We start from the raw sequence: 24,183 nt of genomic DNA, 5'->3' as shown, positions 1-24,183 counted from the left end.
TCGTACATATTGCAGATAATTTAACGATTTATTTATATGTTAAAAACTCCTTCGCACCCGAAACGTTCGCCTGTGCTCCTGGACACGAGGCCACCATTGTGACGTACCATCGATCGACATGGACGTACGGTCGCAGAATGAATCCCAACGTACATGCTGTGGCTAACGTGGCAAACAGACTTATATCAGCTATGGTCATCTTCGATCCGGCCACAAACTCGTGCTCACTAAGAAAGATGTTGAGTAGCTCCACTGCTTTTTCAAAGGCTAGCCTCTTCCTGCCATCAGGAGCAGCGTTGCCAAATACTTGCGGGTGGTAAAAATCAGCAAACCTTGGATACAGCACGCAGGCATCGAAAAATAACCGTTGATTGACGATGGCTCGCTGGATAGTGTCTCTGGGATACCAATCGTTATCTTCGTCGCCATACTGATCGCAGAGATATATTAGTGCTGCACGCGACTCGGACAGTACCAGTGAACCGTCGACCAGCGTGGGGATCGTACGCTGAGGGTTAAGCTTGGTAAACTGCGGTGATCGATGAGCACCAGCCATGAGATCGAGATACTTAAGGTTTAGCTTCACGTGAACTGCTTCTGCCACCATTTGTACCGCCCGACACGGTGCCGACCCGGGAAGATAGTAAAAATCCAACATTGCCACGATCGCAGTAGGAGTTGCAGCAAAAAACGATGGATGACTAGCGTCGAGAAGATTGCGCGTGCGGCATTTTATAGGCGCCCAGAATGTAGATTACAATATCGCTTTCCTTGCGCGCTCCAAAACAAGTAAAACAATTAGTCATTTTCAGTGAGGTGAAATTTATTTTATTTTAATTGTTAACAGCGATTTGTCTTATCAAGCGCATGCGAGGCACTGAGCGTAATCCAAACAATGCGCGCACATTGGAAGCTAGGTGTTGTATGAACTGTTTTTATTTTCATACCTTTTTTTAAACCTTGTCAGTTTAAACTTGGGTCAGTTTCAAACCAAGTCTTCAAGAATACTTGTGTTCCCATTATTCTCAACTACTTTTACCTGTTTCAAAATGTAATTAATAATAATCTTTTTTTCTGCAATCATGGAGACATATTTGCTCAGATAAAACTAAATTATATGCTATAAATTATTTGAAAAAATATTTACAAGCGTCTTGATCTTCTTCATGAGTTTTAAATTTTAGAAAAAGGAAGCATGACACAAACGGAACATAGTTCGGTTAATTCGTTATTATAACAGCACTGTTATTGTTTTGCCACAATATGGTACAAAGGAAAAAGTGCAATAATACAATATGAACATATAAATAAAGAACAACAACCACAATTATTTTAGTTTTAAAATGTTTCATTTTCTTAACAAATTATAAATATACGGGTATGCAAATCGTAAACTTAAAACTGTGAAAAAGTCCCTGATTCAATGAAATCTTGTAACGCTTTAAAACAGTGTTTGGAATCAAACGTTTCATTTGAAATAGCGCTTGAAATATTTCAAACTCGTTAGGAAAGACGTTTCAAGAGAGTCGTGGCTCGTTTATCCGTGCTAGTTTAGCATGTTTGCAGTATTCGGGCGTCACACGGATAACGATAACCGAGCGAACCATATTCGCTAAATGGTGTTATTTCAGTGACGAGGCAAACAATCTACAAAAATTATTCAGGGTAAAAATATTGAGGAAAAGCCATAGTTGGGTTAAATTAAAAGAACACACGAGGCTCTGCAGCAAAACAGTTAGCTTTTCAGTTAAGAATTCAAAATCTCACCGCCAAATGTTATCGTCGAGTCTTGAATGCAACATATTTGTGTTAAAGCACGAATATGAGTTATTTCGTTAAATTCCTTTCAAATCAAATGAACGTTGGTCATACAATTGTGAATTACAGAATGCTTATGCCTATATTTTAGCTTATTAAAATAATGTTTCTCAAAACTACGATCGATTACACTTTGTCGTCTCTTTGCATATAGTTTAAGAGTTGCAGGTATTACTGAATATAAATATATTTACTGTTGATGTTTTCTGAAAACTACCGTAGTAATATTCGAATAAATTTCATTCAATTTAAAGTCAGAAAATATTTTACTATAATGTTTTCCAAGTAATGAAAACAAAATATTTACTGAAATATGATTTTTTCTATAAAATAAGTATTCCCACTGCTGTCACATCAACTCCATTTATTGTGTTATAATTGTTCTTCATATATGCAGAAAATATGTTAAATGATATTAGAGTAATACACTACATGAAATTATCGTTAAATGGAGTGTATAAAGTCATTCTTAAAATCATGAAAAAAACTGATATCTATTTTTTCTATAGATTCATAGTTTGTGGCTAAATACTACAATTACTTGAATGCAACCTGAAGCAATCGTTTTTTATACGTTTCTCGCGATTATGTAATGGGCATCATGTTTGCCACCTCTTCGTCAATGATTCGCTGTATATTTGCTGACTCATAGCTGCAATAATCCGTGAAGCATAAGAAAATCGTCATCTAAGAGGTATTTCATATCCTCTATAAGCAAATACGTAAAAAAAAAACGCCTTGAAGCTATGTAGCGCACAAGGAAAAGAAAACGAGAGCAAAACCGGAATTGCGCGTTGTTCAGTCCAATGCGCGTTGTTGCTTCAATTAGTTCGAACCGCATGGTCGTCGGACCTTCGAGCGGTGCATGGAATGGATTACCGTTTGCCCTTAGCGTGCCACAACCGCATTCCAATCTCCGCATAATTTTTAACCCCACGTCTTACCTTTAAGATCACCGCATTTTCTCTCTCTTTCTCAACTAGCGCAGATCAGTAACCAAGGAAAAGAAAATAACCTTTTGTGTATGTGTATCTGTAAGGCATTGGGTGATGTATTTCTATAATGTATTGCGACCGCCCTGCTTGTAAGCAGCAACCACCGGTGAAAGGTGGTTTAGGACAGTTTACAGTTTAGGACAAGAATTTTGCCTTGAATTCGTCGGCACCGGCCTGGTTCAGAGCGTATCCGGGGGCGTTTGCTTTGCAGCGAGCGAACCACGCAGCCACGTTCGGGTAGGGGGCAAAGTCGAAGCCGGCCACCTCGTAGGTGGCGATCGTCGCAGCCAGACTCAGATCGGCAATTGTGAGATCGTTGCCAGCGGCATATTCCTGACCCTCCAGGAAGGTGTTCAGGAAACCGACCGCATCCTTCATCTTCTTCTCATTTTCCGGATTGGCCGGCTGCTTGGCAAAGATTTGAGGATAGTGGTAGTCAGCGAAGCGCTGGTATAGAGTGCCCATGTCGAAGTACAGTCGCTGGTTTACGACGGCACGCTTCTGCGGGTCCTTCGGGTACAGCTTGTCGTCCTTGCCGTACTTCTCCGCCAGATAGATCTGAATGGCACGCGACTCCCACAGGGCGAATCCATTGTCGACCAGCGTTGGAATGCAGTGTTGAGGATTGAGCTAGAAAATAAATCCGTACCATTAGACATTTACAACTATATAAGGATTGCACACAACAGGTGTTTTTTTCTTAATGTGTGCACACGTGTTCTTTATTGTCTAGTGTGCATTATTTTACGAGCACAACCGTTTAATGTTTTACTTTATCGAAAAAGGGCCTAGCTGCTTCAGCCCAGCTCCGGTTCGTGTCCGAAGCGGGAATCAATTCGGGCATGCTCTTATACCATCGCAGAACATTTACATACGCACTGAAGTCATACCCTGCCACCTCGAACGTAGTAAGTGTCGCGTACAGGCTAATATCAGCTAACGAATAACCATTTCCTCCCGCCACAAACCGTTCACCCTCGAGAAAAGTATCGAGAAACGCTAAAGCTTCCCCAATTTTTGCAAAGTTTGTCTCATTAGCTGGTGCTCCCTCGAAGATTTGTGGATAATAGTAGTCGCCGAAGCGCTGATACAGCGTTCCCATGTCGAAATACAAGCGCTGGTTGACGATGGCTCGTTTTTGTGGATCGGTCGGATACAGAGAGTCGTTGTTGCACGGTTTCCCGTACTTCTCCACCAGATAGCACATGATCGCTCGAGACTCCCACAGAGCAAATCCATTGTCCACGAGCGTCGGCACACAGTGCTGTGGATTCAGCTACAAACGTAGATCACATAATGGAGGAAAACAAGATATCAAGAAGGGACCTCGAGAGCATTGGATTTGGCACAGGATAAAATAAAACCATGCAAAAGTAAACAAACCATTGGTGTTAAACAAGATGAAAAATCAAACAGACAGACTTTTCATTTTTATTGTAAATACATGTTAAAACAACAACACTCCAACCCGTAGATGTCACCAACTTAACAAGCGTTGAACCGGTTTACTTCTCAAAGTACTTCTTGAACTCCTCAATGCCAGCCTGGTTAATCGCGGCGCCGGGCGCTTCCTTGCGAATGTTTTCGTACCACGCAGCGACGTGTTGGTACTTGGCCAAGTCGAACCCGGCTACATCGTACGTCGAGATTGTGGCCAAGATGGACAGGTCGGCAATCGTGAGACTATCACCTGCCACGTACTTGTGCCCGTCCAGGAAGCTGTTCAGAAAGCCGACCGCATCCTTCATCTTCTGTTCATTTTCTGGATTGGCCGGCTGCTTGGCGAAGATTTGAGGATAGTAATAGTCTGCGAAGCGCTGGTATAGAGTGCCCATGTCGAAGTACATTCGCTGGTTTACTACGGCACGCTTCTGCGGGTCCTTGGGGTACAGCTTGTCGTCCTTGCCGTACTTCTCCGCCAGATAAGTACAGATAGCGCGGGACTCCCACAGGGCGAATCCATTGTCGACCAGCGTTGGAATGCAGTGTTGTGGGTTAATCTAGGTTAGGAATTTGGGAGTGACGTGGGGTTGGTAGTGGGCAGGAGGAGTTTACAGCATCCAGGATGCGTCACACGTTAACCAGAGCGTAAATAAAGAAAAAACAAGCCAATTGATAAGGAATAATTTTAATCATCTATTCGGAATTGCACTCAATTTGTACTATCGGAGAGACATAACACAAACAATTGTTTAATCAACTTCATTGTACGCCAAAGAGAATCCAAATTTGAGCAATATTGACACACACGAGATCAAACGGAAGTTCGAGATAGGAAGCTGCATTGTGTTGGTCCGACAGTAACTACAAGACCAGCGAAAGCAACAGCATGATAAGAAATGAAAGCCGATGTGTAATGAATCAAGAGACAAGAGATAGGAAAACAGGCGGTGTACAGAGCACAGCAAGCCAGCGTACAAGCCGTGCGACCCAAGCCGCCCAATTATTTTTGTCTGAAATAGAGCCCAAAAATTTTTGCTCCCGCCAAGTTCTTATCAGCAGCCGGTACTATATTGCCGGTCTGCTCGTACCATCGGTGGATGTTTTCATATCGCCGCAGATCGTACCCGGCAGCTTCGAACGTTGCAATCGAGGCCAAAATGCTGAAATCCGCAATGGTTGGATCATCTCCGCCCGCGACGAACCGCTCGCCCTCGAGAAAGGTGTTGAGAAACTCGAGCGCCTGCTCCATCGAACGCAGCCGATCCGGATCGCCGGCGACCTTCTTGCCAAAGATCTGCGGATAGTAGTACTCGGCAAAACGTTGATACAGTATGGCCACATCAAAGAACAGTCGCTGGTGAACGACAGCACGGCGGCGCGGATCACCCGGATACAGCCGTTCTGCGAGGGCTGGATCGTGGGCGCAGTACTTCTCGACGAGATAGATCTGGATTGCACGCGACTCCCACAGCACGAACCCGTCCTCATCGACCAGCGTCGGAATGCAGTGTTGCGGGTTTAGCTTTTAGTGTTTGAGATCATAGGAGTGTACAGGCTCGTTAAAACGCATCCAGAAAAAAAGCGGCATGCGAAACAACATGAATTTCCTCGCCGCATATGCATGCGCTCATGAGTGAGTTTTAATGGCCGCTGATTGCATCTGGACGAGACGCACGAAGACATGTGAAAAACTCCCCACAAATGCTAATCTATATGAACACAGCAACCACAGCGACGCGAATAAATGAAACCCCCACCAACAGACACCAATGCAATGAAAAGGTGTGGTATGATATGCAGTTCTCGTCTCGCTGACGCATGCATTTGCATATTTTTCTTTTTTTTTTTACAAATGGAAGTTCCACATTAAACTCACCAGCCCATACAAGGACAATGGCGAACCGCTTACGATTGATTGAGCTGGAGAAACTTTTTCATCAATCCAAAATGGCGATACGGCGCTTCACCGCCCCCAGCTGCCATGGCAACAGCTATACACACACAGCAACGGGGAAGCATAGCTTGCCGGCGTCACAAACGGCCATTCTCTTTTACGGTCCCGGGTGATTTCTTCCCTTACTTGTGCAACTTCTTCCTAACCGCCCTGTCGCTCGAACACGCAATTGAAGCTCGAGAAAAATCAATGAGATGGAAATGAGAAAATTGATTTTTCCTTCTGCGATGGCACACTTTTGGCGTTAGAACCAAACTACACATTAACACACACACAGACACACACGTTAAAAAAAAACACAATTAAGACAAACACACTGTTGAGTACACATGCGGATGGAAGGGTTTTCCAAACGGAAAACACAAACTGGGTACAATGAAAAATGGATCCCAAAATTGGTTCACCTACCTTCAGGAACTCCGGCTTCATGTGCTCGCCCTTCATCAGGTCGGTGAGCTTCAGGTTCAGCTCAACGCCAACGGCGGCCGCCGTCATCTGGACGGCACGGCACGGGGCAGATCCGGGTAGGTAATAGAAATCCATGATGATTAGTGGAGATTGGAGATTCTGGGGACGGTAACGAAGCGAAATGGATAGAAACGAGAAACTTAGTACGATGTGTCTTAACGTAGCAATTAACACTGGTTTCTTCAACACACACACACACAAGCACCTAGAGATAAAAAAATCTCTTTGAAACAAAAAAAAAACTCACCAAACACAAACACAGTTAATGAGATACACTGACAGACGATGCAGGAGACAACACGATTGCTGTGACGATGATCCTCAACCAGCGAAGACTTCGACAGTAATACGCGATCCGATGGCTTGCCGGGCCGCATATAAACGGCCGACGCTTGCTGTGTGTTGGCACGCAAACATCGAGAACCAACACAACGGATTCGAGCGATGTATTCACGGTGGTCAGAAATAAAAGGTAGGAATTATTAGATATGTTTAACAAATTTAGTATGTGTAACTTGAGTTTTAGTCCCCCTTAAAGAAAGGAAGGGTGGTATTAAGTTGTTTTAACATTTTTTGTGTCATTTTAATCAAGTTAAGATTTCTTTGGCGATTTCTTACTTCATAGTAGAAAAAATTAAATATTTATTTTGTACATTTTTTTATATTTTTAAACTGCTTAAAGCGTTAAAAACATGTTTAATATATATCCTATGACATTTGAAATTAAATTGATCCCATAGTGCAGCATCTGCTCCCCATGTTTGGTCGTATCTGTGGGGCAGCGACACACAAAAGCAGCATCGCGTCGCGATACGCCAACACAATGAAACGTTTGCCGGCCGGTTTTTTTTCCCCTACCGGGAACGTGGGCAGCGGTTGCCTCTCCCCGTACTCCCAAGCTGCAACTGGCCCTGTACTAGTCAAGATGGCTTTCAAATATTGACCCATAGCAAATGAGTGCTTCGTTGCAGAAAAACTATCACACAATCGCAGGGAGGTAAAACACACCAACTTGAGGGTGCGATGCAGTGAACTGTGCAAGTGCATCTGCCCGCAAATGCGTCCCCCTTCGTTCGTGGGACATAAAATTTCCTCCGCTTGCCTGCCCTCTAGGGCCGCCGAAATTTTTCTCAAACAAGCGTCCCCTTCGTTTTTGGCAACTGTGTGCGTGTGTTTGGGGCCGTGTAGATTCGACACACGAAACGTCCAGAAGAGTTTGGCGTGCCTTGCTTGCTACACACATCCGCATCCACTTGTGCCTATTCATCCATCCTCCATTGCCGTTACCGTTGCTCACACCAAAATCCCCTGTGCGGTGGGGGACGATGACTTTGTGTGTCGTTTCGGGCGAGCGATTCAAACGGCGTAACTACTCTACAACGGCCACGGTGACGGGGGGCAACTGGAAGTTTTCGGTTGAGGTAAAACTATCACGGTAATGGTAATACAGCTGCAAGCCTGGCCTCGACATGGGCAGCGCAGCCGAAAAATTGAAAGTCATTGCCGCGGCGTGTTAGCTCATCGGTTTTGCCGACGGATGCTGAATATTTGCCGAGCGATCATGGTGTTGGTGATGCCACCCTGCATTGCAAGAGATAAAAGATAAAAATTAACACCGTGCTATGATGCCTACACGAATTCAGATTTTAATAATTAGCATAAACCACAACCTGTTGCAGTTTTACGATTTATATTATATTTCTGGATGTTTAATAATGTATACTTTTTTTCTGTATATTTTTTTACTATAATTTGCATTTGTAAATTCCATGTATATTTGATTTGATTTTTAAAGACTTTGGAAATACATTTCGTACGCATACACCAATACCGAACGCGTTTTGAAATTGTAGTTATACTAGTTCCTAACAGATGACGCCACTGAGTCTTTAAGAATATTCGAATCACAAGGGATAACTGAAGTCGTTGTATCAGTATTTTACAACAATTAGTATAGGCTAATATTCATTCTTCAATCAATTTGTCACATTTTTATATTATGTAACACATAATAAATCGTGTTTGAAAAATGAAAAAAATCAATATTATTGCGTGCTGTAGAACGATAGCAACACCTGCTCGAGTGAATAAAGGTGCGTGATAAGCACAATCACGCTGGCAGCTGATTCAGTTCACTAGTAAAGAGTTTATGAGCTGAAAAATATACAAGTACCATACTAGTTAGCATCTTGACCTACCAGCTGATTGGAGGGAAATTACGCACCTGACCTCACGTAGCCAATCAAAGCGAAGTAAAATGGAAAGTTTCTAGCGGCGTTGAACAGAGCACGAAACAAACAGAAATACGCTTAACTAATTGCACCACTTCAATGTTGGTTTACGGTGCGGTAAAAAGTCACGCAACAGTTTGAGCAGAGTTCCTATTATTTTAATGTGAGTGACGAAGAGTGCTTGTAAAAGTATTACTGTAAAGGCATTAACCTATAAAAGAGGACATTGTACGACTATCTGTACATGTATTTTTAATGAAATATTTAATATTAATCAAATTGTAAATAAACTGCTTGCATTTTGCATCGAGTAACATGTAATTAATAAAGTTAATAAAGTATTTCAATGAAACTGAAAACATTAAACTGCATACACATCAGATTCCATGAAAACCTGTAACACATAATGTAACACCGCTTGAGCACACCATCTTAAACGAATACTAAACCGAAAGCACCACAGCACAACACAGTGTGAGGTCTTCAACATGCCATGGAGTGTATTACGTCTTGTACAATATGGGTTCTGGAAAACATGTGCAGTCATTATCCATTCTGTTGAAAATTCTTATACTGAACCATCAATAGCTTTAATAAACTAGTTCGATCGATACGATCAAACAAATTTGAAACACCACCCGTTTTTGTTCTGCATCATTCTCGGTGACGAAGCATTTTCTGGATTGTCCAGCAAGAAAATTAGCATCAAAAATTACCTGCCACTCAATTGTTTAAATCATTCCTTTGTGCCATAACGAGCCTTTTGCACAATTCACACTGTGAAGTGCACGTGCATAGAACATGAATGCAACATTCCTGCATCGCGCGTGATTATGGGTCGGCTACTGTTGATAAGCCTTAATTTCCGAAACAAAACCGTTTGTCAACCATCTGGCACGATGTGCGTCGGACGGGCAAGCGGACGAACAGGCTGCCGAGATTGTAGAACTATGGACGCTATAATTATTGTAATTTCTCACTCACGCTCTGACGTGTTGGACAGTGTGTTTGTGCTGCTAGTTGGAATGCGATGTAAGTGGAGAAGAATGTTGGTGACGTAATAAAGAACAGCGTGCATGGTCGTGTGTGCCTGGTATGAGTTTCAAATACGGCAATTTGTTGCTATTCAGAGTATTAACAATTAAATCGAATTTTGATATGAAGCGATACATTTACTCCTCATTGAAAATGAATTTCATTATAACAATGCTATTATAATAACATGATTATTCCAACCTGCAATTAATTTTCACAAAACACGCTAAGTTACGTCCCAAGCGAAACTCTTGCCGTCGCTTCAGTGAAACATGTTTTTGAAAATATGTCCTAATTCTCTAAACCCTCATTGTGCGCCCCGTTGTTGTCCCACTCAAAAGTAGTGACGACACGCGGAAATCATACGCTCCCACCCCGTGCCAGAAGTTCGCACTTGTAAAAGTATTACTGTAAAGGCATTAACCTATAAAAGAGGACATTGTACGACTATCTGTACATGTATTTTTAATGAAATATTTAATATTAATCAAATTGTAAATAAACTGCTTGCATTTTGCATCGAGTAACATGTAATTAATTAAGTTAATAAAGTATTTCAATGAAACTGAAAACATTAAACTGCATACACATCAGATTCCATGAAAACCTGTAACACATAATGTAACACCGCTTGAGCACACCATCTTAAACGAATACTAAACCGAAAGCACCACAGCACAACACAGTGTGAGGTCTTCAACATGCCATGGAGTGTATTACGTCTTGTACAATATGGGTTCTGGAAAACATGTGCAGTCATTATCCATTCTGTTGAAAATTCTTATACTGAACCATCAATAGCTTTAATAAACTAGTTCGATCGATACGATCAAACAAATTTGAAACACCACCCGTTTTTGTTCTGCATCATTCTCGGTGACGAAGCATTTTCTGGATTGTCCAGCAAGAAAATTAGCATCAAAAATTACCTGCCACTCAATTGTTTAAATCATTCCTTTGTGCCATAACGAGCCTTTTGCACAATTCACACTGTGAAGTGCACGTGCATAGAACATGAATGCAACATTCCTGCATCGCGCGTGATTATGGGTCGGCTACTGTTGATAAGCCTTAATTTCCGAAACAAAACCGTTTGTCAACCATCTGGCACGATGTGCGTCGGACGGGCAAGCGGACGAACAGGCTGCCGAGATTGTAGAACTATGGACGCTATAATTATTGTAATTTCTCACTCACGCTCTGACGTGTTGGACAGTGTGTTTGTGCTGCTAGTTGGAATGCGATGTAAGTGGAGAAGAATGTTGGTGACGTAATAAAGAACAGCGTGCATGGTCGTGTGTGCCTGGTATGAGTTTCAAATACGGCAATTTGTTGCTATTCAGAGTATTAACAATTAAATCGAATTTTGATATGAAGCGATACATTTACTCCTCATTGAAAATGAATTTCATTATAACAATGCTATTATAATAACATGATTATTCCAACCTGCAATTAATTTTCACAAAACACGCTAAGTTACGTCCCAAGCGAAACTCTTGCCGTCGCTTCAGTGAAACATGTTTTTGAAAATATGTCCTAATTCTCTAAACCCTCATTGTGCGCCCCGTTGTTGTCCCACTCAAAAGTAGTGACGACACGCGGAAATCATACGCTCCCACCCCGTGCCAGAAGTTCGCACGATGACGAACAACTTTGCAAAAACGTCGCTCGCTCGCGCGCCTTCGCCTAGGCAACCGAATCGAACCTTGAGGTACCATAACAAAACACCGTACCATAGTAACAGGTCTCCTCCCATTCCCTGCCCATTCCTATGCGCCATGTGCTCCAACCGTGGGCGCACTGATTTCCGAAGGGCTCGTTGCCAGTGTACAGCCCGACAGACCGGGACGGTCCTACATACCTTGGTTGCACGTGCACGGCCGTTCCCTTTACTACGGTTTCAACAACCCGGAGGCCGCGGCTGTGTGTTTGGTTGCAGTCGCGTCGATGGACGATGGAGATGCGCTGAAGTCGCTTGTATGTCCAGCTACGTTCCATCCACTCGTGTTCAGTTCCGATCTATCCGTCCGTGGGGCGTGTGTGTGTACGCGCGCGCGTTGTTCTAGACCGTTGCATGTTAGATACCGACAACTAATTGCGAGAGTTTTCTAAAGGGTCCAAGGTCTCTGCGGTACGGTTTGCTAGTGACACATCCGAACCGGGTCCAGTCGTGCATGATTCACCCCTGGAAATCTTGAAAGGCAAACTCGCAAATTTGATGTTTGCAAGAAAACCGTTGCAGCGCAAACCATCGGCGACATCATTGTCCCAACGCAATATCTCTACATTTTAGCAAACGAGTTTAGCAAAGGAAACTCTCGTGGCCAGGCCGGGTTGGGTTTGGTAGATTTCCCGGAACCCCTTCCCGCAGGCAAGGCCACCCCCGGCGCCAACTACAACAAAGCTCGAGTATTTGTTCGGCTTCACGGTGCTGATTCACCGACCATAGTGTACTGGAACTGACGTGGCATCACGTTGGATGTCGTTACCGAGAGTTCTGTTCTGCTTGTTGTGCCACAGTCTACCGCAGGTCTACACGATCCTTTGGTACGTCCGCTCTGGACCATCCTCAGCTGGTTGGAACCGTTGAAAGGATAACACAACCACCACCACCGCCACCACACCATCATCACCGTCAAGCTGGGTAACTGTATCGAGAGTGTTGCCGTGATCCAATCCAAATTTGTCAAGTAAGTGTGCCGGAAGCGGTAATCGGAAATGTTAATTGGGTGATTAGCCGGGTGCGTGCTAGCCGAAGCGAACAGGCACCCGCCCATCGCGTTATGCTTTCAGGCGGTACTATTATTGTGGTCATTAATTTAATCCTTTTCCTAGTTGGTACCGCTCTTAGTGTCATTTGTGTTACGCTTTATCCCGGCGGCTTGGCTGTTTCCATTTTTGCCCGAGCGTGAAGCATAATTAGAACGATACGCGAGCTCGGGTGTGATGTGCTGCATTTTGATCGTTTCGTTGCTTTTTTTGTTTTGATTTGCAGGCGCGGCCCAATGACGCCAGTGCTGTATTATCTGCCGCCATCGCCACCGTGCCGATCGGTGCTGCTGCTGGCCAAGATGATCGGCGTCGAGCTGGAGCTGAAAGCGCTGAACGTGATGGAGGGCGAGCAACTGAAACCGGACTTTGTCGAGCTCAACCCACAGCACTGCATACCGACACTGGACGATCACGGGCTGGTGCTGTGGGAGAGGTAAGAAACACCGCGGTGGAACGTATCGATTTTCCTAACACAACCCTATGTATCTGTTTTTTTTTTTTAAAGCACCAACATAAACTTAAACCTTGGCCCCATCAAAAGCGACGAACGTGATGTGTTTTTCTTATCATTCTCAATTGCAAGCCACGGTGTTCCCGGTTATGTTGGAGGAACGCGTTATTTTTTTTCTTTTGGATTTTTCCCAATTTTCCAATGCGTGTGTGTTTATTGGATTTTCACCTTACCTCACACGAGCGCACGGGTGGGGGGATGAGTTCCGTAGATCTATTTCTGGGTGCTGGGCACGTGATACCACGCGGCCAGCATGAGTGTGAATGTTGTAAGCGTGGGAAAGCGACACACCGGTGAAAATCAATGACACAATTCGGCGAAATGGTTACCGTCCGTGTTTCGTGGCTTCGTATTGAACGATGGCCGCGGTGGTAAATGATTATTAATGGAATAGCCCATTCGTGGCAAGCGGGCGGGCTCAATGAAGACGAAGCGTCGAGTATTAGTTGATGTTTGTGTTTACGTGCCTGTGGGCTGTCTTTTTTTACATTCCGATGCCGAGTTTCAGGGCGCCAAAGGATAGCTTTAACACACTTTCACACAGTTGAAAATGTCAAACGAGCTACTAGGTTATAGATCGTTCGATTGCATGACTGAAGTGGCTCCGTGTTGAAAACAATTACCTCACCTTCTTATCGCCTGTTGTTGTACTACTTTATTGCTAAGCAGTTGTTAAATAGTATACTTCCTCATGGTACAAGTTATAGAGGAGATAGAAAAAAGCACAGTAAGAACTTTAATTATTTATTTATTTATTATTTATTTTATTATTTATTTATTTATTTATTTATTTGTTTATTAATTTTTTTATTTATCAACAAATTTTTATATTTGTTTATTTATTTATTCATTTATTTTTTTCTTTATTAAATTATTTTTTTTATTAATTAATTTATTTATTTATAAATTTATTAATTTATTAATTTTTTTTATTTTCTTATTTGTTTATTTATTGATTTATTTATTTATTTATTTATTTATTTATTTGATTATTTATTTATTTACTTATTTATTTATTTATTTATTTATTTATTTATTTATTTATTTATTTATTCATTTATTTAATTTATTCGTTTACTTTTATTTCTTCATTAATTTATTGATTTATCTAATCATTTTTATTTTCTTATTTATTTATTTGTTTATTTGTTTTTTTATTTATTCATATCTTATTATTAATTTATTTATGTATCGTTATTCAATGGACATAACGTCGAAATGAAATATAAACCATCTTTATATTAAAAAAAATTACATAAAACAGATATGTTCGGCATCAACATTCTATTATTGTTTGAAAAAGTAGTCCTCTTCCACTTAACTCCAATTAGATCAATTAGATACTCGACATTGTAGAAACTCACGATAAGCATATAATTTAGACAAGATCTCAGTCAAATTTAAACGACATGGAACATTTCCAACACTAACGTATTACATGAACAAAACACGAATATTCCATGCCGCAGCCCTTACCTTTTCTGAGAATTTGTTAGTCTGCTCTATTTAATGTGCCTCAATTAAAGCATAATCTTCCCGTTCCAGCCGAGTGATTCTTGCGTATCTGGTATCAGCTTACGGGAAGGATGAAAACCTCTATCCGAAAGATTTTCGCTCCCGCGCCATCGTCGATCAGCGGCTGCATTTCGATCTTGGTACGCTTTACCAGCGTGTCGTCGATTACTATGTAAGCAAACACCTCGTTTTTGTCGTTTGATATTTGAAGCTAACGTACATTCTATCGCTTTTTTGCTTTCTCCGCACTGCCCGCTCCCCACCCAGTTTCCAACCATCCAGCTCGGCGCTCACCTAGACCAAACGAAGAAGGCAAAGCTGGCCGAAGCGCTCGGTTGGTTCGAGGCAATGCTGAAACAGTACCAATGGTCGGCGGCCAACCACTTCACGATAGCGGACATTGCGCTGTGCGTCACGGTCTCACAAATCGAAGCATTCCAGTTCGACCTCCACCCGTACCCGCGGGTACGTGCCTGGTTGCAAAAGTGCAAAGATGAGCTACAAGGACACGGCTACAAAGAGATCAACGAAACTGGAGCAGAAACGTTAGCGGGATTGTTCCGGTCAAAGTTGAAGCAGTAGTAGGGTTGGGTCTATGTGAAGTCGGTAATGGTTAGAAATAGCACTGTTAGCTACATTTTTCTAAAGCATAAGGATGTACTTGCTCCCATTTGTCGTTGTACGCTAGTGTATAGGCAGTTTGTTATTCGAAGCCTTTTTTTTAAATCTCTTAAATAAACCATATCGGACAAAGGAGCGCTTTATGCAACTCGTTTTTATTTAACTTTTCTTATAATCTTATTTTTGAACCAGTTTTTTAAGAATGCAGTGGAAACTCTTTGAAAGGATGTGAAGAAAGAAAACAAGCAATATGTACGACAACAAAAATTTAAAAAATGTCTAAAAGATAAAAAGGTTTCAAAAATATCTTTAAAACTAGAAACACCAAATGAATGGCCCGATACCAACACAGGTAGTAAGAAAGCAGATCTTCCGATTAACAAATGAATGACTGAAACTGTTCAGCCCTTTTTTCCAAGGCTTACAAACGGAACACCACACAGATGGGCGAGTGGGTTATTTGGATGTTGACGCTGAACATGCTCAAAATTGCACGCCAACGATAATGCTTTTGACACTTGACGCACCGGGACATACTGGAAAACTGAATTAGAAAAATGATGCACAACACACACACACACCCGTCGAGGATAGCAAAAGGATGCCGTGACAATCTCTGCCATTCAAAGAACCTACTTTCGATCCTACCTGTGGAGGTGTTATCGCACATTCCCTTATACTGTGTTACAACAAACAGCAAAAGGTGTGTGCACCTGCAGGACGTGCAGTGCAAATGACCGGATAGGATTTTCGAAAGCCCATTACAGCTACATTATCAGTGCAAGGGACAGGATGTGCCAGGATAGCGATGTACCTGTTGTTTTTGTTTTCTCTTTTCCCCGTCCCTCGACCTGTCCCATTCTTACGTTTGTACCTTTATCCTGAGTTGTTTACGTTTTGTGAGCGATTTCCTTCCCCGTTAGAGCTAATTGCAAACCAATGTAAATCATTTCGGTTCGGAAATCTTATCTTACTTCGTCTTCCTGGAATGCTGTGCCTTCATTGTTTGGGTTAGATCCTTGCAAGTGAGCGCTAAGGATGCTGTGAGGCTGACGGCCATATAAGAGCGCAAGGACACGCTGAGCTCAGAGTTTAGTTGCACACCAACCGTGTTCCAGTGCAGAAGTCACTTCGTTACGTTCCTGTGTTATAAAGTCGTTCGAAACCGTGAGCAAGATGTCGTTTCTATTGCTGCTTTTACTAGCTGGAACCACTTTGGCCCAGCCGGAACAATCTGGCCAACAGTCCCAGCCACAACCAGCAGTGATCAAACCCATCACCGCAGTAGAAAAACCTCTGCAGCTCGAAAATCCAGCGTACGATCCATCGCTATACCAAAAGTTCCTGCCACAGGATGCTGTTCAGCAGTACGTTAACTCCTACACCGGCCATCCGTACCCGGCGTCACCCTACTTCGGTGGTGCCCCGTTCGATTCTGGCACCGCATTCGCTGCCATTCCGACCGGCGGATTCGAAGGGTTTCTCATTCCGGCCCCGATGGAGAAAGACTCACCGTCACTGCTCACCTCAATGCGCACGTTGCTGCCCAGTGCACGATCGTTGGTTACGTTTGTGGGCCGCCTAGTGTCCGTGTTGGTCGGTTCGGTCGGAGTGCTGTTCTTCGGCACGATTCTCACCTCGCTGACCTGTTTCTTCACCCCATTCTGCACGCTGTCGTTCCGCAGTGCTAAATTTCTGACCGGCACTCAGGAGACGGCCCAAGACATCGTACAAACCGTCGGCGAACAGATCACACCCGAGCGCGTTAAGCGTGCGGCCGAATTCCTGTACACTGCGATCGATCGCTTCCAGCGGTTAAATAACGTCGTAAAAGAGGCCACCGAGCGGAAAGCGGCCGTTAGAAGTTGAACCAGAATAGTCGCACCACTTCCCTTACCTACTAAGTCAGCATGCATGTATGTCAATACGCTCAATAAATATATTTTCTTCATTCGTAAGCATTTCGTTTCGTTGATGATGGTATAGAATGTTGTCTAATTAAATTTTCCGAAAAACACGCCTTAATTGCATTCAGGGCACATTGATGACATCATTTTGATTTCGGTGATCTGGATAAGAAAAGATTAAGTGTTTAAAAATATGAACATTTTCCCAACCACCGGCAGAACAGGTGCAGACATATGATCGTGATCAAAACTGCTTCCAGCGGGATTCGCTATAAAACATCTTCGCCTAGCCATGCTCGTCGTCAAACGTGAGTGTGCGAGTAACGAGTCCGTTGCTTCCAGCTGGTGATGGATTTCCTGAAGGATCTTAACCAACCAAAGGTGTACGAGCTCAAGAAAGCCTTTTGCTTGTTTGATCTCGACGGTGATGGAGTTATTAGTGAGCAGGATCTAAAAAACACCTTCCTGACGCTCGGTGTGGACAAATCTGAGTACGACATCGATAAGATGTTCGAGAGGGTAAGTGGTACTGAATAGCTGAGCGTCACTTCATATTCTAAACATTCTCTCCAACAAGTGGATATCTCTAATGACACTAACATGTTTGATACAAGCTCCAACGCTGATTTGCATAGCATTTTCGATTCAAACGCCAACCTTGGAACCAACAAAGAACATTTTTCCACCAAGAAAATATTAACAAAGATGCTATCTAAACGGCTAGATCATAGTGTTCAACAGCATTATCCTCGCCGTTTTCTCGAAAGGGCGCTGATTGCCTCACCTTCATTTACCAAGCAAGATAAAGAAGCAAATGAGCAAGAATTACTATCATTAGCATAGTCTGAAAGAAGTTTCCGTTCTGCCATTTACAACTCGTTCGCTAACGGTCGCATGGAACTGTAGTTGCAGTACTCCCTTTTCCTCAACCGATGTAAACCAGCAGGAAAATGAACCCATTTGAAATTCAAATAAACTCCCGACGCCGACTAGTACCGGACGGAACCGGAACTTCGGGCAAGATAGGATAAATTGTAGCACCTTAGCTTCTATGCATTTGTTCGTATTTGTCCACTGCCGTAATCGGAAGTACCCATTACACCAACTCAATTAAAATCCGTAAATTTACCACCGTCCAAGGAATCGTCCAAAAACTCGAGTTCTAAGTGTGAAACACAGCACTCACTCCTTACAGGTAGTGCAGCCGCTCAACTTGGACGTATTTCTGCTTCTGATGCTGCAGCGTGCCAACGGGCTAGCACCGCAAGACGTTATGGTCGGTGCATTCCGAATGTGGGACAAGGCCAACACAGGCTTCATCGACAAGGAACGGTAAGGAGGAGTGCTGATGCGATGAGGACTGGGGAAGTCAACGGCCCCGGTCGATACGATGAATTAGGTCGAGCGGCTTGCCAAAAAACGGTATGGGAAACCGGGGCGGACTGGGTTTAATTAAAAAACTTTACCCGTCCGGAATGATTCGGTGAGATGCGATCGGCGCTTTCCACCAAAAAGGCTACCGCTTCGAGGCTAACCGAATGGGTCCGGACTAAAGCACTGCTTGCTGTTTGCAAACAGAACAAAACTGCGATTCTTCCGCTCGGAAATGCAAAGTGAAAAGGGCAAAAAGTTTGGGAAGTGTAGAAAAACTCAAACATTCACTCGATGGTATGTGAATGGTTGGAAATGGAGCTCGTGTATGTGTGTTTGTAGTTGATTTTGTTTAATGTTTCTCCCTGTGGTAAACGATCTTTCCGCTTTCGACCGCTGTGTTGGTTTTTTCTCTGTTTCCGTTTTTCTAGTTTCGTTCACGACATAACTACTTACGGTGATCGATTCACGCTGGCCGAGGCGAACGAAGCAGTAGATGACGCTGTCATCACACGCGGACCACAGCTCAACGAAGAGGGACAACTGCTCGAGAAGCTAGACTATATGGATTTCGCAGAAAACATATCCGGATTCCAGAAGACGGATCATAAGTAGTTTGCCCCATGCATAGTGTAGTTATGTGAAAAGTATGCCACTGGACGAATTTGAACACAACTAACAGAAAGGAATGCAATGCTTCCACACAAAACATTGGAGAAAGGGAGAAAGGGGGAAATGCTTTAAAATCAAGCAAACATACAACAACGCTTGGGTTAGACGATGTCAACTAACAGCAAAGATGTACTGCAAAGGGCCAAGTATAATCGCCATAATGCATTAAACCATGTATACTGGGACATTTAATTAAAGAAACATTTTGAAACACAAACTCTGTGTACTATCGTGTGCTTTAATTTAATATATCATCATTTATCAACTGGTAACGCTTTTTATGCCAACAGAAGGATTGTTCTATTAATTAATAAATTCTACCAACTACATACAATGCAGGGCATACAAATATCAGAGAATATTTAGATTTGCTATACTTTCATCCGGTTCAAAGCGATTTAAGGAAATGCTCCTTCAATCAATCAATCGTCTCAGTTTTATTTGAACTTATTTTTAGCTCACCAAAACTCTGGTGGTGTAGTGAAACCTTAATCGGCGGTTAATGAAAGCACAGGTATTTAAATCCTGTATCATTTATATTTGTTTCATATTTTTGACGTCCGTAATGTCGTAAGCGGACATCAGTCCTTACCAATGGAGGACGGTCCATTATACCAAGGGATCGCCTCAGTGTTGTATTGTCTCTTTTCGTGGTTAAACACTTAAAACTATACCTTATGATGAGTCAGATGACAGCCATTTTCCTGACAAACAGTTAAAGAGTTTAGCATGTTGTGCAAACTACCACATTTTTTAAATAGATTTATTCAATTCAATTCAACTAGCACACGCTGTATTACATTATTCGCGTAACTAGTAACTATTTCACTTTTTCATTTTTACTTCATAATTTCTTTAACTCTTGTTCATTTAGCTACGGATGACTTTCCCTTTTGAATATACATTTCATGTAATTTCTAAACCGTGCTCTTACTTTTGGTTCCTAAAACGGTTGGCAGTAAAAAGCACTTATTCTTTGGAGTAAAGATAATTCATTCTGTGATTCATAATGGACATATAAAGGCCCATTCGGGGCGTCAAGACGGGCATGTTGTCAAGTCGTGCAATTTGACAACTATACCAAGGGATAGACTACGAAAGACCTTAAGGCAGTTTATTAAGTTTATTATAAAAACCATTATTAGCCAAAATCATCATTATCCACTCTGCAGCAATGATACTGTCTAACCACAGAACTGTTGGAAAATGTAAAGGATTTTGGTGATGACTCAACGTGCATGGTTGTTAACAGTAGCTATATATAGATAGAATAAATAATTTCACCATCATTCATATTTATTTTAACATCGTTTCAAATTGTGTATTAAATCACTTGTGGGAATAGCTAATGCGTTATACAGTTAAATAACTCTGTTCGAAATGTTTCTGCTTTTTTTGCTATAACCTGTTAGCCTGTCTGTTATTGTACTCATTGTAAAAACACAAATGCATCTATTCACTGACTAACTTTGATTCAACCAATTAAATAGTAATTGTTTACCATCAACCATCTGTACTACAGCTACACAAAAACAGGGATTGAACAAATAAATGGCACCCAATTCCAAAGTAGTTTAATTTTCTTTTTTAAATGCTTCCATGATTATCATCATTATCACTATCACAACAAATTAATTTCCCCCCATCCATCTCGCCACTGTAACCAACATCAAATATTGACTCTATTAAACAAACTTTTCACAACAACGTTTCACCGCTGTGAATTAATCATCATCTAAAAGCGTTCATTGATCGTCTAACCTAAGCCTAACGGGAAAATGGTGAGGCTAGGTAGTTTGGTTGCGGTTTGCGTGGATAATAAATTACGCATAACCGAGAACCGGAAACCCCAAACACCCTTAGTAAAGAGTTTTGATGTGAATGTTTTGATGGTGCCAGTACGAGTACGGTATGGTAGCTGTATGCTTTTTTTATATTACCATTTACTCTGTCTGCGAGCTGACAAGAACGTTTTCAATTTAACTGATTGATTTGTGCAACACAATTTCGTTGTAAAATGCGCCATCATCAACAAGCTAGTCCGATTCATCATGTTAAAATACAGTAAGCTAATAAACGGCACAAAAAAACGGCCGTGTGATCATAAAAGCACAACGAAGGACGCACACTGCACTCAAAATAAAATGCATTTCTTTCTGCACAGTAATGCCATGTCGGGTCATCCTATGCACCCAAGGTCGCACAGTGAGACATAACGAAAACTTTACTCTTCAAATGCCACTTCTGTAAAGGAAAAACAGTGAAATACTTTCAGCGGATGAACTTTAATTGCTCCCTCCTCTAAAACGCAGACCCCTATGTTGGAGACTGGTCAGTACCCCGGAGAGCAAATCACTGTACCAGGATGGTAATATGCTTGTGAAAGAAAGCATTTTGTTTCTTTTTCCTTACCCGTAAACTCACCATTCATATTTTGCGCGAGCTGAAATTTACTTGCAACACACACACACACACACACACACACACACACACACACACACACACACACACACACACACACACACACACACACACACACACACACACACACACACACACACACACACACAAAGTATGCTGCAAAGTTCATTAATCAACCGCTTCTGTCAGACATTCCGGTACGATGCTGTTTGGCATCCGGTGCAAAATGGAGCAAAATAAAAGGTCCAGGCTACCACTAGATACGGCTTCGACTGTGGTTGTTAAATATTTGGCGAATATTTTAAGACGTTTGCAAACTGTTGTTAAGCGGCCAAAATCATCCATTAAGATGTTTGCCCCGGTAAGCTGCTAGGTCTGACAGGAGAGGCTGACCGGAGGAAGAATTCACAGGAAGTGAAAGTTAAATCGAGCTCGAGAAGGAAGTTATTTTCTAACTCAGTTTATCGTGAAATTAAATATTTATGTAGCTGATTATACATGCGACCAGCTTGAAGCATGGCTAGCGGAAAGCTCAATTTATTTTAACTCGATTTCTAACTTTATTTCAGTGAAAAACATCGCGCTTCTTCAGACACCATAATATCCGGGACTTTCGCCCAACCAACTTCAAAGGTGGCTTCATTAGCTCTGATAGAACATCAACTGACTTTGAAAAAATCTCCATTTTTAATTAGTCCAAACTGAGTACACAAACATTGTTTCAACCATGTAACACAAGCTCCAAACCCATACACTCGTTCAATGTTTTCTAATTGAGGAGAATTGAATTATATTTCAACAGGAACAACGACCACAGCTTTTAGGAGCTCCTTCGGTCCTTTCGGCGTTAGCTGGAATATAGCTTCATTCAACTTTGCGTAGTGTGCAAATCATCCACAAAGCTTATCCAGCTCCACCTATGTCTGCCCATTAGCCCTAGGACATTGCTCAGAAACTAACCTGTACTCGGTGTACGTTTCTAGCAAAGTTTTTCATCCTCTAGAGATTGAGCTTTCCAGCGGTTGCTGGTGTGCAACACATAACCATTATATGTTATATGGTCATTCCAACTGGCAGTTAAAAGGTTTGGAAGGCTATATCTCGTTCTCAAAATGTCAACGCGTTGTCTAATAATTCATTATCCAAAACCAATGCTAGGGATTAGATGGTACAAAGGATTGGGACTAACATGGTACAAAGGATAGGCAGCCGATTGAGCATGAATACAATCGGATTGAAATGGATTTTCTTTTCCCCACATAAAGATTTTATAGAGATTCATCGATGTGAAAGTCGATTTATGAACACACGCTAGACCTGGTAGAAGGAATTTGATCGTTTCCTTTTACAAAGGGTATATCCCTTGGCTACAATTCAAAGCTATACAGTGGAAAGTATTTCAATTTTCGTGAAATGTTATCCTTCAATTTGAGAAATTTGGCTTAGGGCTTTAAAATTACCGTTCCTGATGATCCAACACATACTACAGCTGAATGTTGAATCATTCGGTTATTCTTAGTACAAATATATCTAAGACCAAACGCCTTCTACCTTTCACACACTCATACTTTCTCCCTGTCTGGTATTATGGTTTGTTTGAACCATGTGGGAGGTAATTTCCTATTCGAGCCATTAGTTTGTAGCCCGCTACCAGGACTTTGATTTGTTCTGTCACGTGTTGCCATTGCCAACCTTCTAGCGCATTTGGCTGAAGGCCCTAGCATTCAAGCTCAAATCAGCAACACGTGCCTGCGCTGATGATGTTTTCCTCCATCAGAAACACACAGCACAGCACTGCCCATTAGAAGGTGGCCAGAAGTTAACGGCCCGTGCTGTCTCCTTTCATCCACAAGCTCCTACGATTGAAGTCACAAAGCAAAAGGCCAGCAGCAGGAACAAAGAGTTAAAAAACATTCAAACTCGTCCTCACATTGCCATTGCCTTCGGCGTAGGTAAACATGATTTGGATAGCAGAGATGGGACAAAGATCCTGTAACCACGGGCAAGATCCGGCCTGCACGTCGAGCACGTACGGAACTCGGTGCGCTCGTTTGTACACGGAAACACGCACCGGGGTCCAAAAGCTAACGAAACGAATGGTGCTCGTACATATGAATTGCAGACGCTTTGCACCTTCCGGGGTGGGTCTGATACGATCTGAAGAAACGAGTTGCCGTCGCCCTGTCTCAACGTGTCCATTTCGCTGACAGAGCTTTGCCGGGTGGAATTTTCCCGGTAGGCAAATCACACACATACAGGCACAGACACACACACCACACCGGGCGACTGAATCTAAACAAGCATCTTGAAAGTCCTTCCGGGACGGCACAGACAAAAGTGTCTTTTGGGAGTCTCTTTCTTTTTTCCCCGTAGCTCCGATAGCAAGCAGACAGGGACTCTCGCTTCTGGTACACCGTGTGACAATGCCTACAAAAAGTGTTACCAG

At 42.4% G+C, this 24,183-nt stretch overlaps 5 protein-coding genes across 10 annotated transcripts; 3 read left to right on the top strand and 2 right to left on the bottom strand.

Annotated features, from left to right (window-relative positions):
• Positions 1 to 8: 8 nt before the first annotated feature.
• On the bottom strand, positions 9 to 2,685 carry LOC1273989 (glutathione S-transferase 2). The gene has a single exon (XM_061643400.1). It carries the CDS (start codon positions 656 to 658, stop codon positions 29 to 31), a length of 630 nt encoding a protein of 209 aa, XP_061499384.1. The 5' UTR covers positions 659 to 2,685; the 3' UTR covers positions 9 to 28.
• Positions 2,686 to 2,834: 149 nt separating this feature from the next.
• LOC1273988 (glutathione S-transferase 1) lies at positions 2,835 to 12,093 on the bottom strand. 6 transcript variants are annotated; one of them, XM_061643399.1, is made up of 4 exons: positions 11,809 to 12,093; positions 6,926 to 7,073; positions 6,619 to 6,777; positions 2,835 to 3,443 (listed from the first exon to the last, which is right to left on the bottom strand). In XM_061643399.1, the coding sequence occupies exons 3-4, from the start codon at positions 6,751 to 6,753 to the stop codon at positions 2,949 to 2,951; spliced, it is 630 nt and encodes a 209-aa protein (XP_061499383.1). In that variant the 5' UTR covers positions 6,754 to 6,777; positions 6,926 to 7,073; positions 11,809 to 12,093; the 3' UTR covers positions 2,835 to 2,948. The 6 variants fall into 6 exon arrangements, with proteins under 6 accessions (XP_061499383.1, XP_313050.3, XP_313048.1 ...); XM_061643398.1 differs by lacking the exon at positions 2,835 to 3,443 and adding an exon at positions 4,199 to 4,813 and having other exon boundaries at positions 11,809 to 12,033; XM_313050.5 differs by lacking the exon at positions 11,809 to 12,093 and having other exon boundaries at positions 6,926 to 7,087.
• LOC1273987 (glutathione S-transferase D7) lies at positions 11,128 to 15,498 on the top strand. Its single transcript, XM_562676.4, has 4 exons — positions 11,128 to 12,637; positions 12,943 to 13,152; positions 14,776 to 14,917; positions 15,013 to 15,498. The coding sequence occupies exons 2-4, from the start codon at positions 12,953 to 12,955 to the stop codon at positions 15,325 to 15,327; spliced, it is 657 nt and encodes a 218-aa protein (XP_562676.3). The 5' UTR covers positions 11,128 to 12,637; positions 12,943 to 12,952; the 3' UTR covers positions 15,328 to 15,498.
• A 940-nt stretch (positions 15,499 to 16,438) lies between these two features.
• LOC133391239 (uncharacterized) lies at positions 16,439 to 17,324 on the top strand. Its single transcript, XM_061643397.1, has one exon. It carries the CDS (start codon positions 16,543 to 16,545, stop codon positions 17,233 to 17,235), a length of 693 nt encoding a protein of 230 aa, XP_061499381.1. The 5' UTR covers positions 16,439 to 16,542; the 3' UTR covers positions 17,236 to 17,324.
• A 234-nt stretch (positions 17,325 to 17,558) lies between these two features.
• On the top strand, positions 17,559 to 19,527 carry LOC5667687 (myosin regulatory light chain 2, atrial isoform). The gene is made up of 3 exons (XM_061643393.1): positions 17,559 to 17,792; positions 18,469 to 18,605; positions 19,076 to 19,527. The coding sequence occupies exons 1-3, from the start codon at positions 17,622 to 17,624 to the stop codon at positions 19,257 to 19,259; spliced, it is 492 nt and encodes a 163-aa protein (XP_061499377.1). The 5' UTR covers positions 17,559 to 17,621; the 3' UTR covers positions 19,260 to 19,527.
• Positions 19,528 to 24,183: the final 4,656 nt, after the last annotated feature.

This window comes from Anopheles gambiae, chromosome 2 (assembly GCF_943734735.2).
Source record: "Anopheles gambiae chromosome 2, idAnoGambNW_F1_1, whole genome shotgun sequence".
NCBI classification, from domain to species: domain Eukaryota; kingdom Metazoa; phylum Arthropoda; class Insecta; order Diptera; family Culicidae; genus Anopheles; species Anopheles gambiae.
The sequence above is the reverse complement of the archived record's forward strand: the minus strand, read 5'-3'. Positions and strand labels throughout refer to the sequence as shown.

Excerpts from the sequence above, each read along its gene's own strand:
- LOC1273989 (XM_061643400.1), bottom strand. The coding sequence starts at position 658 with ATGTTGGATTTTTACTATCTTCCCGGGTCGGCACCGTGTCGGGCGGTA.
- LOC1273988 (XM_562680.3), bottom strand. The coding sequence starts at position 6,753 with ATGGATTTCTATTACCTACCCGGATCTGCCCCGTGCCGTGCCGTCCAG. Across the intron at positions 5,779-6,618 it reads TGAAGCCGGAGTTCCTGAAG|CTAAACCCGCAACACTGCAT; the intron begins GTAGGTGAACCA and ends AAACACTAAAAG.
- LOC1273987 (XM_562676.4), top strand. The coding sequence starts at position 12,953 with ATGACGCCAGTGCTGTATTATCTGCCGCCATCGCCACCGTGCCGATCG. Across the intron at positions 13,153-14,775 it reads GGGCTGGTGCTGTGGGAGAG|CCGAGTGATTCTTGCGTATC; the intron begins GTAAGAAACACC and ends TTCCCGTTCCAG. Across the intron at positions 14,918-15,012 it reads AGCGTGTCGTCGATTACTAT|TTTCCAACCATCCAGCTCGG; the intron begins GTAAGCAAACAC and ends CTCCCCACCCAG.
- LOC133391239 (XM_061643397.1), top strand. The coding sequence starts at position 16,543 with ATGTCGTTTCTATTGCTGCTTTTACTAGCTGGAACCACTTTGGCCCAG.
- LOC5667687 (XM_061643393.1), top strand. The coding sequence starts at position 17,622 with ATGGATTTCCTGAAGGATCTTAACCAACCAAAGGTGTACGAGCTCAAG. Across the intron at positions 17,793-18,468 it reads TCGATAAGATGTTCGAGAGG|GTAGTGCAGCCGCTCAACTT; the intron begins GTAAGTGGTACT and ends CACTCCTTACAG. Across the intron at positions 18,606-19,075 it reads GGCTTCATCGACAAGGAACG|TTTCGTTCACGACATAACTA; the intron begins GTAAGGAGGAGT and ends CCGTTTTTCTAG.